This window comes from Ptiloglossa arizonensis, chromosome 4 (assembly GCF_051014685.1).
Source record: "Ptiloglossa arizonensis isolate GNS036 chromosome 4, iyPtiAriz1_principal, whole genome shotgun sequence".
Lineage (NCBI taxonomy): Eukaryota > Metazoa > Arthropoda > Insecta > Hymenoptera > Colletidae > Ptiloglossa > Ptiloglossa arizonensis.
This window is the reverse complement of record NC_135051.1, coordinates 13607090-13622993: the sequence shown is the minus strand read 5'-3', so window position 1 is coordinate 13622993 and position 15904 is coordinate 13607090. Positions and strand designations below refer to the sequence as shown.

The window sequence follows — 15904 nt, the reverse complement described above, 5'->3', positions numbered from 1 at the left end:
TCGTTGTTGCATCCCGAACGAAAGACTCCTCGTTGGCAATTCGAAGCACCGATCGTCTACCGATACTCTTGCCTCGAGACGCGGCCAAGGTGGAAAGAAACGAGGAGAAACCGAGTCAAGACGCATCTGAGCGATCGTCGGTAAACGCGAGCAACCAGCGCGAAAAGTTCAGCGGCTCGATTATCGCGCATGACCCGGCTCGGTGGCTCGCGGCGGCCTTCTCTCACTTGCCGAAAGCGCTAACAAATATCGGACTTACGATCCGGGGGAAAAAAAGACGTGTGTCGCGCGGAACCGTGAGGGTAGGAGGAGGTGGAGGAGGAGGAGGAGGAGGAGGTGGTGGTGGTGGCGGGCGTGTAAACGCGGCGGCAACGATGCAACGTCGGAAAATGCAACTGTATGTGTGTGTGTGCCGGTTCGGGTCGTTCGATCGGCAGCGCGGCGTTCTTTGGCACCTTTTTAGCCGGCCTTTGATGTAAAATCAATGGCGCATTTTTTCACTCCCTCCTCTTGGGGTAGGTCGAGCGCATGGCCGCGGCACAACCTGCTGTTCACCATTCTCCTCTGGATTCACCCTTGTCTGTCACTGGTAGTGCCCGGCCTTCGACGTATCCGAATATGCTTTTCACGCTGTCCGAGTTTCCTTCCCGGTTCTGCGTTCAACGTGGGGAAACAACGGGGTTGGTACTCTCGCGATAAACGCTACGGTGGGAGGGTGGTTACGGTGCGACAAGGGGAACGACGGTTTCGGTGCGTACCTCGAAACGAGGAGACCGTGGACCGTTCGGTCGACGGTGTCGGTGTTACCGGAAATCGCAATCTGGACGATATCGACGATTCTTTTCTTTTCTCGTTTCTTCTTTCGGATACAACGCGGTTGGAGGAAATTCCCAGTCTCGCGAATTCTCGTTAAATCGCGATAATTGCCACGCGATAAACGCTCGACGGTGATTTCGGTACCTACGTATCTAGGAGCGAACAGGACCTGTTCGTTTTCGCGGTATCGGTGCTATCGGAAAACGCGATCCGGACGATATCGATCTTGCTTCTATTTGGTCAGAAAATTCCCAGCTTCCGTCGGATTTACGTCGAATGGGAAAGAAACTTTCCTTCTCCAGCCTTTTCGACGAGTCGCCGAGAAATTAATCAACGCGACGACCGCGAGTGTCTGTAAACGTTGGTAACGATAGTATCGGAAAGCATAATCTAGGTACCGAACTTTTCCCTTTTTAGCCGCAAAATTCTCAGTTTCACGAACTTTCATCAAGTATGAGAGAAGTCTTCCTCCCCTTTTCGAAAAATCACTAAGAAATAACTGCCTGTAACCCTTGGTATCGATAGTATTGGAAAGCACAATCTAGGTATCGACCTTGTTTCTTTTCTTTTTCAAAATTCTCAGTTTCACAAATTTCCATTGATTACCAAAGAAATCTTCCTTCCCTTTTTCGATAAGTCGCTAAGAAATAACTGCCTATAAACCTGGGTATCGATGGTATTGGAAAGTACAATCTAGGTATCGACCTTGTTTCTTTTCTTTTTCAAAATTCTCAGTTTCACAAATTTCCATCGAGTACCAAAGAAATCTTCCTTCGTCAGACTTTTTCGAAAACTTACCGAGAGATTAATTATCGCGAGGACCGCGAGTGCCTGTAACCGTTGCTTCTTTTTCAACATTCGCGGTACGTCACTTGCGCAGTGTATAATAAGCGCGCAGCAGACGCGTAGGCGCGGGCGGCGCGCGTTACAAGGGTACGAGGAAGGACCAGCTCGATAATGTAAGGGTGACTGTGGGGCGGAATAACCCTTATTACAGTCTGGCATCTCGTTATCGCCCATCGACGTTACCGCGAAGGCAAAATGCGACGCCCGGTGAGCGCACGTTTGACGCGAACGACTACACTCGTCGAACCGTTCGCTCGTGAACGACGAGTTCGCTCGCGCGACGAGAGTTCGCGCGTTGACAGTGACACCGACGACGATGGGCGTTCAGGGAAAAATTGTAAACGACCCGTGTTTTCCTCCGTAACGGAATTAGACGGGTTTGCGCGGATCGAGGGTCCGAGAGGAAGGTCGCGCGGATTTTCCGCGATCGTTCGTTCCGAATGTAAATTCCCGGATCTCTTCTCGATAGTTTCGCGCGACAGAGTCGGACGTCGAAGTCTCTGGGTACCGTTCTTACTCTCGAGACGGGTTTCCATCGTTTCGAAAGAGACGAAGAGCTTCCTCGGGGAAGCTGATCGTTTAAGAGCAAGTCCAAGTCGCAGACGATTCGCAAGAGATTGAACACACGGATTAGCCAAATAAGAATGCGATGAAACCACACGAAGAGATCCTATTACCGATAAGGAGTCGGTAAGGCTTCCGCTGAGGATACGGCCAATCGTGGGTCAACCTCGCCGAGAACGTTAGACCCCTGCTACCCTCGCGATATCCACAGCTTGTACGATTTCTAATCCAATTTGATACGAAGGAAACACGATTAAGTTTGAGATAGTTGCGTATACAGAAACAGGTTGCATCGCGAAACGTCCTTCTTCGGAACGACCTGCTCCGTCACCCTAACCGCTCGTACTCTTCCCGTGATCGACGAAAGGACGACCGGGTGCCCGCGAGAACGTTCCGAAAGTCGTCCAGCAAACTGTACTTTTTTCATAACCAAATTCCACGACAGAAATTTCCACCGAATGCATTCAACACTTGCAAAGAGTATTACCTTAACCTCAGTGAACTCGACGACGTTGACGCCCATGCATCTCAGGAAGGCGAAGCTAATGTTCTTCTGGGTCAGGTACCCCAGCTCGTCCGTCCTCAAGATGTACTTCCCCGATATTAAGTTCAACAAGAACAACACCGCGCAGCTGGTCAAGTGGTTCTCCAATTTTCGGTGAGTACGATTGTCGAGTATTTACGATCCCGCGCGGGAAGTCGACGAAGGGGGTTGTTTTCGAGCTCGGAGAAACGGCCATTATCCGGATTCGTAACGAAACGATCCTCGATCCCCCTCCTTCGACGTACTCGCGCGCTCTTCGCGTTCGTTCGGTGCCCGTAACGCTCGAAAAAGAAATTGTCACGGTTACGGGTACACGGTGATTTGCATAACACGGCCGACGATCCGTAACCGTCGACGAGAACGCTCGTGTAAGGTCGAAGGACGTACGCGAGACCATCGATGCGAGAAATCGTTCTCGAACTCGTAAATTCGCCAATTCGTCGAGTTACACCTCCAACCCTCGTACGGAAATGGTACGTCGACTTGAAATGAACACGTCGGCGTGTTCGTCTCGCGATCGAAAAAAAGAACGAGATCGTGGAAGACGTTTCTGGTACGCGATCACGTTCCCGCGTATGCAAACGAGAACGAGCTTTCTACGGGATCGACCACTCCCTGCGTAGAAACGGTCAGAGCCCAAGAGACGAGAGTCACGATGGGTGTGTCCGAATCTTAATTACTCCTCTTCGGTCGGGGATAAGTAACGCGGCTACATTGCCGCAGGTATGGAACGTAGGAGGCGGTGGGTACCGACACATACCGGCCGGCAGGCATTAGCCTGATTATAATTAGCCTGAGTACAGTGCAGATTCGAGATACAAGGCGGTCGAAGAGGCCGCACGTGGTCACGCTGCTACATTATTGCCGGTTTCTTATCGCGAGAGACGCCCAGTCCTCCCGGAGACCATAAGTTTTCACCCAACACCGACATTTATCGCGTAGACGACTCCGTTCTTAACCGTGTCGCGTCACTCTCCCCCTACTCTCCGTTCGTCCATTCGCGCGGGAGAATTTCTCGTGCGCGTCGATCGACTCGAAATTCAATTTCGTACGAATCGATCGTTTTTCGTAAAAGCGGGCGTCGGGAAGGTTGCAAAAGAGGTACACACTCGACAGGTGTTTCGAGTAGCCCGAAAATTTGTTTTCCTCCGATATCTCGAAACGCGATTTACGTATTCGCGTCGTTCTTCGATCGTAATCTCGATTCTTCTCCGTAAACCGCCACGAGGGTACCGGAACCTCGATCCGGGCTAAAACCGGTAAAATTTGTCGCGAACTTGACACCAGCTCCGAAAATTTCGCGCTCGACTTTGTCATCGATTTTCAATATGTCGATCACAGCGACGGTCCGTATCGTCGATCTCGTGCGAAATATTCGAGGCACTCGAGCGACCCGGGGAGGCGAGCCACAGAATTTAATTAACGCGGAAAAAGGTCCGTTAAAATCCGATGGCCCCCACCCTCCACGGCCTGCCCGGTTCCCCGGCCGGCGCGGAAACGAGGAAGGAGCACACTTAAAATCCTGCCGCGAAAATGAGCGAAAACTTCGTACGAAATTTTTTACCCTGCGCGATATAATGGAAGCGAATCGGGCTCGCGAAGCGTCTCGATTCGTTTCGAATTAGGCACGTGGCGACGACGACGACCACGACGACGACGTCGGGAGTTAGGTGGGTAAGTAAGGGCAGAGGGGAGGGACTTACGAAGCTTGAGGATGAGAGTGTAGGCGTGCGTACGCGCGCGCGCGCGCGGAGCATTAAAAAAAATCACGGACGTGTACGCGCCGACTGAAAAGCCAAAGGGTACGCGGATCAGTTGCGAACAAGTTGTCCCTCGTGCCGTTCCCGGTACGTCGCCCTTCGACCACCTCTCCTCCTCCCGTGTTCCCCCTGGCCCTGTTTCCTTCTCCTCGAAACAATTCCATCGTAGGCAGCGGGAAAGAGAATCGGTTAGAGCGGTTGATAAGAGAGAACCGGCCGCGGAGCGTGTTAGCGAAAGTTTCAAACGTCCAGCAAAAATTGCATCGGCGACCGGCTTCCGCCGTTAAGCACAAAGCTAATTACCGGCTGAATATATTTCGCTACATTTTGTCATGTCGGCCGGAGGGATCTTCGTTCTCTCTCTCTCTCTCCCTCTTCCTCGAGGCTGCCCACTCCCTCGTTCTTCTCCGTTCTTTTTCCAACGTCTCGTGTAAGCCGGTGCTCCCGATGACGAGAGACCAAACCGTCGAAACACGGCAGAGGGGTTCTTCGGTGGTCTCTTTCGACGAGTGAGACCGCGAGCGGGCCATCCTCCATCCTAACCATCTCCGCGTACCCCCTTCGCGTCGTCTTGCTCGAATTTCGCTCGCAGAGCACTCTCCGCGGGGAGCAAGAAAAAAACGCGTTCTTTTCTTTCCTTTTGGACAATACGGGGAACGATCGAGTCCCCATAAATGAGGTGGAGAAACTCGGATCACCCCGTGTCCCCGTGATAAAATTAACGTTAGTGGGAACGCTCCGTTCGCGACCTAACCATTTCCACTTGCCCCCTTCGCGGTCGTCTTTCTCGAATTTCCCTCGCAGAGCACTCTCCGCGGGGGGCAAAAAAAAAAACGCGTTCTTTTCTTTCCTTTTGGGCAATAGAAGGAACGATCGAGTCCCCATGAACGAGGTGGAGAAACTCGGATCACCCCGTGCCCCCGTGATAAAATTAACGCTAGTGGGAACGGTCCGTCCGCAACGGATAAACTGTTGCGGTTCGTGAAGAATTAACCGCCAGGGGTGGAAAAGATCCTCCCTTCGAACCGTGCCGCTTATAATCTCAATGTTTCTAGCCGCCGGTGTCCATAAATAATTTCCACGTCTACCCCGGCGGCCACCCTAACGATCGTAAAAGGGAGAAATTGAAACTTTCCTCTTGATAATCCTTGCATATCAGTTTCGTACAAGTTTCCCGTAAAATGGCGATTAAAGGACGACACGAAGGTGCCAATCTCGCGGCTCATTAGGCACACTTTCACCCTACGGACCTTCTCCTTTGACGGCTAATCACGTAAGGGTTTACCCCGGGACACTTTTTCCTCCTGGCTCTCCGACAGTCGTTGAGCGTGCTCGATCTGATAGCCTAATGCACGGCTTCCTATGCGGAAATGCCTCGCCACATTATTCTACGCTGCTACGTGTACCGGCCACCCCTCGCCCCTCGGCCTTCGCCCTTCCCGTGTCACCCGCTCGTCGTTGTACTTTTGTCACGAGAACACCCCGGTCTCTGACACTCTCGGTCATCCTTTCCCAATCTTCCGAACGTTTCGACCTGAGAACGCTTCTTACCCGAGAAACTCGGACGCCCTACGAATTTTCGACCACGGGAAACAAATTTAGCGAAAACATTGCCAGCCCGACGTTAAAGTCATCGCGGAACCTCGATGTCCACTTTCGCGAAACGCAGACGTTGATTTTATTCAGCGACTCCGGAAATATCCTTCGAATTTTCAAGAACGTTTCGCTGTACAGAGTAATCTGAAAGATGGTCGAATATTTTTGTAAAGTAAGATGAATTTCGACCGCATTTCTTAACGGTTTACGCGTATATTCTCGAGCGTTGTTTAACGGGGAAAATAACGAACTTGTATGGCTCGAAACATTGATCATTGCAAGCTTGGTTCCCCGAAGAAGAGACTATTCGCGGAAGAAAAAGTATTAATTACAGGGTGTGACCGCCAAACGGGGAAATATGCGCTCAGATGAGTGAACATTTAAATAGTAAATGATACGGAAAGTACGGTGGAAAGTAACAAATTCTAGGTGAAAGAATAAGTAATAATGAATCGTAAATGAACCAGTCTGTCGAATTTCAAATGGTTATTGAGAAAAGAATGATACGCGAAGAGTGTAGTGCGAAGCGTTGGAGGATTCTTTACAGCATAAACCATCGAGTAATTGTAGACCCATTCGAGTTCCAAAAGTTCCTCTTTCCAGCACACGAATTGTACGAGCACTTCGTGCAGCGCATCGTTAAGATGTATGTTCGAAATTCAGGTCATTTTTTAAAAGTACGCCGAGGCTTTCAGGACACCGCGTACATAGCGTTAAGAAATGAACGCTGCGTACGCGACGCAAAGCCTTGAAAATTGTGGTCAATAAACGTGGTTTCCTTGGACCTTGTATAAATTGTTTCTCGATCGATATCACGATTTCCAGAATTTTTTTTTCTTCTTTCCTCCTTTAGTTTTCTGGATAAAATTCAAAATCGTCGAAACGATGTGAGCTGAGCGTTATATTCGTACGCAGAGCAGAGACGTTGCGCATTCTACGCAAACTATTAATCGGCGATGTTAATACGCGATCGATCGAACTTCTCCCCCCTACGCTCCGTTTTAATCGTCAAATCGCTTCCGACACCGTGAATTACGGTCAAGATTATGATAAGAAACTGTCAGGGGAATAAATTTTTGGATCGATCGGTTAAATATCGGAGAATCGTTCGAGGGATCGACACGGTTGATAAAAAGTCTACATAGGGAGTATAGTAACGCTAGAGCTCCGCTTACTGCTTTTTTTTTTTTTTTAAATTATCAGACATTTAACTTCTACCGATTGATATTAAAACTTCGTATTTTCATACGGGAGATAGTACTCTTTCGATTGCAGAAAGATTGAATTATTTATTCGATCGATTCAAATTGGAAATTCTACTCAAAGGAAGCCTTATTTTCAAGTAATAATCCCCGATTGGTACTTTACGGAAAACTAATAGCTCGGTTGCTCTTGCTGTTCGTACTAACAATTCCAAGTCACGTTGCATTGTGTTCGTAGTTACGATCATCATTATTCATACGACTCCCGACTTTCTACGCCATATGACGCAAGAACGTGGAGAAAGAAAAATTATGGTCTTCGTGGAACACTCGTGATAAGATAAATATGATTCCAAGATCTTTTACAGATTTCGCAAGTACGTACGCGTCCTTAAACCCTTCTGTCGTGTCGTTTCGAAACGATCTGTCAATTGGATTCGTCCAATCTTCGTCAGGCTCTTGTACAACAGATTCCACCTTTGATCTCCCGAGTCAAATGTATCTTATCGACAGCCATTTACCGAGAAAAATTTACAACTATGCTCGACCTTCGTCGAATACGATAATTATTACGAGAACAGCTCGTGACTTGCCACTATTCGATACCTTATTACCGTAACGCGAGATTTCTACAATTTATAAAAACATATACACATATATGAATGTTCGTTGTTCCATGGAAAATTATTGCTACTCTTCGATGAATAAAAAATCAAACAAGCGACAGCTATAGAAGTATTTACGTATCGGTAGACTCTTAAAAAAATGTTTCAAAGTAATGTATAAATGTCTGCCATCGTTGCTTTCTAAATTTCCGCGACTTTATATAAAAAATGTTCGCAAAATCGTACTCCTCGAGAAAAATTAGTCCAGAAGAGTGAGAAATTAATAACCTTTTGGAATCAGATTCCTGGAATCGAAAAAAAAAGCAATACCACGCATGGTGCCGCTGCGTCGAAACGATTCTTGCAACTCGCGCGACGGGAGCGTTTTCGTCGTCGTCAGTTGCAAACCTCTCCCGCTCCCCCGCGAACGAGAAAATCGGTCCCGAAGCGAAAATGCGCAACAGTAAAGGGACTCGGGGGGAACAGGGAACGAAAGGAGATCAGGCTCGCGCGCGCGCGTCCACCAGAGAGAGAAAGAGAGAGAGAGAGAGATAGAGAGAGAGAGAGAAGGACGAGGTTTCACAAAGCGATTCTTCGCACCCTATTTTCTCACGCGCGCGTCGAATCGAAAGCACGTCCGATATCTTACGGAGACTCGTTGACGTCGAGCGTACATCATCGGATCTGCTTATACCGACGACGATATTGACAGCCTTCGTTCGATGAAGTTTGCCGGGGGGGATGATTGGGGTCGTCGATGACAGGGTTGCGACGCCTGTGCGCGCCCGTTACGTGTGCTGCATTCGCGCGCCTATATACGCGGTGGTCTCTCTATCTGCCTGCATCTCCGCCTCCGTCTGTCTGTTTGTGCGCGAAATAAGGGGAAAAAAAGGGAGACAAAGAGAAAAGAAAGGGTGAGAACCGCGTGGACTCGGGTTAGTTCGTTATCAGATCCTACGGTAGGACACGCGACTCGGCCGTGAGATCTTATCTTCCGGATGGAAGCAATTTTATGTCGTATAATGGACAGCGACCGTACACGACACAGAACCGGCCAGACGATGGATTTTGCGTCGCGTGGGGGCCACGGTTTCTCGATAGCGAATGAGAATCCAGCCGCGATTCCTTCGCTACCGGGGACGATCTTCCGTTTAACACTTCGAGCACAGCGTCGGCCATGTTTCGGTGACGCGCGAGTTTCCGCTGGTGTCCCGTCACACGTTCGCGGGTGTCTGCTTCGGTTACTCGACTCCGAACGATTCCCATCGTTTATCGAGTGGATTTTCCCCTGTCGAAATACATTCCTCGCGCGTATCTTTATCTCGTTGTTGGATTCTTTGTATTTCGAATTGGATGAAAATTCTCGCAACTGAGGAAACAATTCCGATCGGACAAATGAAATATTTTAATCGACGCTTATCTACTCTTTGATTTTAAAGAGCAAAGAATCGATAATTGTTATTTTGTTTATTACGAACGATTCTATTCAATATTTATAATAATATTGAATGGAAATAGAAAGTTATTATTGTGGACAATTATTTATACGAATATTATAGTTACAACTATGTAAAAGTACGAGCTTTGATAATGGAGTGGGGAGAGTGGTGTCGATTCCCGGGATTTTAGACGATTAGTCGGTTAATAGTAATCGAGTCGCCCAGAGTGTGCGCAGAAAGAAAGTATTGTTATTAGTACATTAGTCGTGTAGAATTAGAGGTTATTTAATCCAAACAATTATTACAATACACTAGATATACGAGAAACTAAATTATTCAGTGATACATTTATTTTGCACGATATTGTGGGAAGCGATTCGAGTACAACTGCAATGTATACAATGTCTCTGGTACTTGAGGCGTTTGAAATAATATATTTCTTTTTCACTTCTTTGACGTTATATCGAATTGGTGAAAATCGGTGAAATTACAATTATTACAGTTATAAGCAGATTTGTAGGTATAATCTTCATGCCTCGAGTATATTAATGGTAAATAGTTTTGGAAAAAAATGTTTTATAATTTATATTAAAAAAGTATTAAGATTAAATAAAAGATCGGATAAATAATATTTCTTTATATTATAATTATATAATTTACTATAGGCATATTATAAGATTTGGATCTGATTGCTCGTGTGTATATCGTTAACAACTTTGACAAAATTCAGGACAAACTTCATTAAAAATAATTATACTAATTTAGATTAATAATTACATTATTGTTAGAAAAATTAAATTAATCTATATTATATTATAATATTATATATTATATAATAAAAGAGTAGACATTTCTTTACGACTTATAAAACTCGCGCAGTTTGAAAGTACGAGTTCTGTAATTGTAAATCGAAAGTCGAGTAATCCATCTGCAGGTGTTTTCTCCCGTCGAGAGTTTTGGAATAAGGACAATGAAAGATTAGAATAACATTTTCGGGAAAAAGAACTTCGAGAAAGGCGTGCTTGGAAGCGAAACGTTTAAACAGGAATTGGTGCATCGATGTCTCCCGACAGAAACTATCCCTGTCGTAAGTTCCATGCGCGTGTACAATATCGACGAAGATGAACGATACAGATGATTGGCTCGACAGCATTGGTAATCGCTTAATTTCGTAGCAGCTTGGACACTTTCAGTTTCTCTTAGCCAGATGTTGGTTAAACCGACGCTTAATGACAGAATGTGGTATATTTCATCGGGACATCCGTCGATACCCCTCGTTCGTTATTCCGTTAAAACATTCACACCCCGTAATCGAGAGGGATAAAATAAGGCGAAGAAAGGGGCAGCAGTGGCGTGTACCGTAAAAAGATCCCAAAAGCATGGCTCGATAAGCATGAGCGCGAGTTAATGGCCGAGCAGCGGAAGTGTCTAGAGCACGGGCAAAGTAATAATAAGAAGAGGTGCGCGATGTAAATGAAGAATCGAAAGCCGGTCGAGTGGTCGAATAATGAAGTCGACGATGAATTTACCCAGTCACACTTTCGAGGGGTTGCTTATCGTCTCGAAATCCTCGATAATTCTTCAACGGAGGGTTGCCTTCTCGTGTCTCTCTTTCTAATTTCTTCCTTGCCTCGTTCTTATCAATCGACGATCTGCCCCGTAGTGGACATTACCAGCCGGTTCCCCACTCTGTCCCCACTGGCCACGATGGTTAGGGTAATGACGCGGTAATTTTCTAAACTGGAATTTCCTTTTCCAACCCCTAACTGTCGGTCGAGCACGTGACCGGTCGTTAGCGTCTACCTTCGTTCGTATTCTTGCCCTCTCTGGTAACTGGTTTCGTGCAAAGTCCTCCGGCTCTTCCGTTAATCGGATGTAAACTGTCCAATATTTGATTCGACTCCGAGAAATGGTACACCGTTTTAGAACAATCTATAATTAGGTGCTACGCGCTGTTGCCTGTAACACACTAGGAAATGTACACGTAAATGGCATCTCACTGGAACTGTCAACGCATCGCCCTTTTCCAGAGTTATTACCGAGTTGGGAAGATCTTGGTTCCTGTTGGTACTTCTAGGCGAGACAACGAGTTCGAACTGTAATACGTAAAATCGAGATTGTTATTTATTCGTAGAATCAGGTTTGTCTGAATAAGTAACGACGATCTCCGATAGTCGACTGTAACTTGATCAATTTGTATTACTTATGGATCGAATAATTGTTACTTCGTAACGCGATGTTCTTTCTTCGTTTGCGCAATTTCAATTTTTCCAGGAAAAATAATACGATTGAATTATACTTTGGCCTCGAAAAATTCTTACGGTATCGTTTTCGAGATAATCGAATTTGAATATTTGTCGGTTACGTATGTATTTTGATAACTTTCGACTAAACGGATTACAAGGTATACGACAACGTTAATAGCTTTACGAATGATACTAATTTACAACGCATTTTAGCAATTTTAATAACGCTCGTTTTCGAGTACAAAGGGTTGCTCGATGAATCAAAGAAGCGTGTACCGCTGGCAATAGTATTTCGAACTTTTACTTGTTCAAAGGCCTGTACGATTTTATTTTTTAGCAGAAAAGAGTTTTCGTTGATACCGATAATCCAATCCGATAGCGAGTAACAGCCCGATAGGCAGTAGTTAAGCTCGCTATTGCCATGTTTATAAACACAAGAACAACCGGGATTAGTCGTGTATAGCGAAATCCGTCGTCGGGAGATAGCCAAGAGCACGCGCACCCGACAAATTTTCAAATTCGATTACCTCGAAAACGGAGCATTATACGAAAAAATGTTATTTTCAATTTTCGAATCATTTTCCGCGTAATTTCGTCCCTTGCCAGTTCTACCACTCGTCGCGACCCACTTTACTCTACGACTTTAGAAAAACAATTACTCTTCACCTACTTGAATATTTAAAATGCAAAAAATAAAAGTCCTCCGTGCAACTTCAACGTTTGGGTACCGATAATCGATTTCCAAGATTTCGAAATTTAGATAATTTTACGTCGACTCGCGTTTTTCGAGTAAACGTTTACGAAGAAAGTTTAATGGACAACGAGGTTACTCTTGTGTAATAGCCGAGATATACTCATGGGTACCCGTATACAGAAAGCTATAGTCATTTGGATTCTAAACGGAACCATAGAGTATATAAATAAATTATTCAGAGCACGTGTAGGAGTATGGTTCCTGCAGAAACTTTTGGTCAAAGTATAAATTCTGGAAGATTCAAATATTATATAAATTGGGCTGGACAGTCAATGTATTAACGAAAGTGTAAAGGGATCAAAAGGGAACTAGTACATGCAAAACGTACCATTCTCTATTAATGGTAAACAAAAACGGTTGTTTCATATTTTTCATCTATACAAACACTATAAGTTTTTTCACGAACCAAGATATTACAATCTAAACTTTACCTCTATCACTTAAGGCGCAGATGAAATAGTTTGTTCGTATTCCCGATTAAACAGCTTGGGACCTTTCACTTTGCCTATATCAGACTTACGCGCAGAATTCGAACAATTGCTAACAATTTGGATACAGACACGAGGGTTAACATCGGAATTGAACTTCTTCCGTTTCTTTACTTCTCTGTTTGACTGTTTGACGTTCTGTTTTGACGTTTCATGCATATACTACATAGCTGTCACTGTCTTCCTCCTTGCACGTTCAGTAAGTGACTGGATCTGGAATCACATTTTCAAGAAAACCTTTCAACACCACCTCTTCTTGCCAATCTTCGAATAGTCAGTTAGACGATCCCTGAACATCATCACGCAATACTTTCCCGTATACCTCTTTGTATCTCCTTTGCCCAAACCTTTCCCTCCTTTTCCACGGCCAGTCATTTCAAACAAATTCGTCCACCTACCTTAAAATCAAAATAAACTCTAGTACTAGTATCCATTAAAAGTAGCCAAAGAGAAGAATAAGATAACTTAAACGATTTTGGTCGTACCTCTCCTGTACAATGTATAAATGTATCCTCAACGAACCGAGAGTTTACGATCTAAACGGTTTGTCGTTGTCGCTTGGCGGTTGGACTAAACTGCGAAGGGGTTGAGAAGAAAGTTGAATGGACAAAGGTACAACGTCGACGATCGTTGACATTCGGATACGCAAGCTTCGACGACGAAGGTACCGCCCATCGAACGACGATAGAAAGAAAAGGCAAAGGGAACGAGAGGGAAGGGAGACGAAGTCTCGAAAAGTGAACCCGCGGGTCGCCCCGGGTTCACCGAAATCTTGACTACAAACGGGCCGTGGTGACTGTAGGCAATCTCCACGCACGGGACCGCGTGTGTTACGCTCCTCCGCGGCGGCGGTGGCGGCGGTGGTAGCGGCGACGGCGGCGGCGGCGGCGGCGGCGGCGGCGGCGGCTTGTGTTTTAATCCCACAAGATTGTGCATGCCTCGTAGGAGGAGAGAGAAGTGCGGAGTAGGACGGGGGGAGGGGGCAGGTTGGCAGTGGAAGGCGTGCGTGGGCGGCTGCGTGGTAAACAGCGAGCAGGCGAGGGCCATTTAGCAAGAAGGCTAGACGCGAGCGTCACGCGTGTTCCTACACGCGCATACGTGGTCGCGGGAGCGTTGCACACGCGCGTGCACCCATACGCGAACGATGACGACCGAGCCCCGGTTTTCTCTTATTGTGAGGAATAAGCTGACTGCAGCCGGGGGAAAAGAAAGGGGGAGAGAGGGTGGTCGGAGAAAATTCGAGCCTTGAGTTAGTGCACACGCGGGAATAAGCGCGAGAGAAACGTTGACAGCCGGTAGTAGAGAGAGAGAGAGAAAGAGAGAGAGAGAGAGAGAGAGGGCCGAGTACGCGCGTCTCGCGCACGTATGCAGACGTTCGTACATACGTAAGTAGGTGGAGGAGACGCGAACGCGTGCTTGCGTTCGTAGGTAGCGGACCGTTCTCCCGTAGAGTATGTGAGCTTCCGCGGTAGAGCCGGAAGAACGCGAGCCTTGTAATTACTATGCTCTCGTAATCTTTTCTACTTCTCCCGCTTCCCCTCAACCGCTTCTTCCGGCGTGTTCCTCTTTCAGTTTTTTACCGGTTTCTGCTCGCTGTTCCGTTGTTTCGCGAGTCTCCTGGCTCTCCGGTTCGTCTTTTGACGTTCTCGTTACGTTCGTTCTTCTTTTTTTTTTCCTTTTTTTCGGCGAGCGACGCGTGGCGAAACCACGTCGATGCCGGTGCCTGTAATTGGGGTCGCTTTATAATTTATCGAATTTCACGAAGAGTGTACACTTGCGCGTTTACGTTGACGCGGGAAATTACCGCGCGGCTCGCGCGTGCATCGTTACGTTCTTCCAACGAACAAGGTCCCTGATCGCGTCGAGGCGTACCGAGTCGTCTCGGATACGACGCGAGACTTTAAAATCCAGGCCAGGGTACTGCATCGAGAATCCGTTCGAACGGACAAACTTTCCTTACCGCGACAAAACGATCGTTATCTTTCTCTCGTTCGTACGGTCGTGACTGTTTCTCCTTCGAGTTTGCGATTTTTACAAGTTTCTCGTCCCGTTCGAACCGGACCGATGTTCCCTTTCGGGGAAAAAAACAACGACGACGGGGCTAGACGTTCTTCGTTTCGAGAGAAACAAGCACCATTCTAGGGATCATTGACATCGAGCACTATCGACGTTCTCTCTCTCCCTCTCTCTTTCTCTTTCTCTTTCTACAACACAAGAGTTCGCGTCTGAGATAAGTCCTCTTTCGATTTTCTTCTCCTCCCGCGCGGAGCATCGGTACCCTCGGAAGAAAGAAAGGATCCTGGGCGAAATGAGCAAGTACGAGTTCTTTGAGACAAAGGCCGGTCGAGAAAGAGAGAGACGACGAGCGAACGGGCGTTGGGTAGGGCCAGAGGTAATACATCGAACATGAAAAAGAGTCGGGGATGGCAGGAATACCGGCAAGAAGTGGAAAGAGAGGAAAAGGGACGCGAAGAAGAAGAAGACGACGACGAAGGGGAAACAGGAAGAGAAAGGAACAGGGATACGGGAAAATGTATCGCGGTAGCCCCGTAACCAGGACCCTCTAATGAAAAGGAGGAAACTTTGGTTTTTGATATTCGGGCCGCAGCCTTGCTGATGGCTATACCTGGTCCTCGAAGGGAACGAAGGAATGGAAAAGAAGAAGACGCCGGCGATCTCTTCAGCCGCCGCGAGGCCCTTGAAGTTCACAAAGGAGCCCCCGTCCTCGTGTTCTCTCCCGTGTCTGTATACAGTTGTCCTGCACGCGCGCGTGTGCAAAGACGTACACGCACGGACGTAAACGGCGACAGCCAAAGTTATAGATATATATATATAATGTATATTTTACACATACACGCACACACTATATATATATAAATATATATGCGTGTGTGTAAGTATGTATGTATATGTATACGTATATGTATATGTATATGTATATGTATGTATATATAGATAGCTCTGGGAAATCTCGAGAAATTCGCGCCAGCTCCTTAATTAAAAACTCAGTGCACGGCACAATGGAGTGGCAACTCTTTGGGTAC

The 15904-nt window shown here is 46.7% G+C and overlaps 1 protein-coding gene and 1 pseudogene across 1 annotated transcript in view; one reads left to right on the top strand and one right to left on the bottom strand.

Moving 5' to 3' along the window:
* LOC143145276 (uncharacterized) overlaps nt 1-15904 on the top strand; it is a 53085-nt gene that overhangs the window by 4981 nt on the left and 32200 nt on the right. The window contains exon 3 of the mRNA XM_076308493.1: nt 2730-2884. Coding sequence (XP_076164608.1) covers nt 2730-2884 — 155 coding nt within the window. The remainder of the gene's footprint in view (nt 1-2729; nt 2885-15904) is intronic.
* LOC143146056 (histone H4-like) lies at nt 13023-13235 on the bottom strand (annotated as a pseudogene).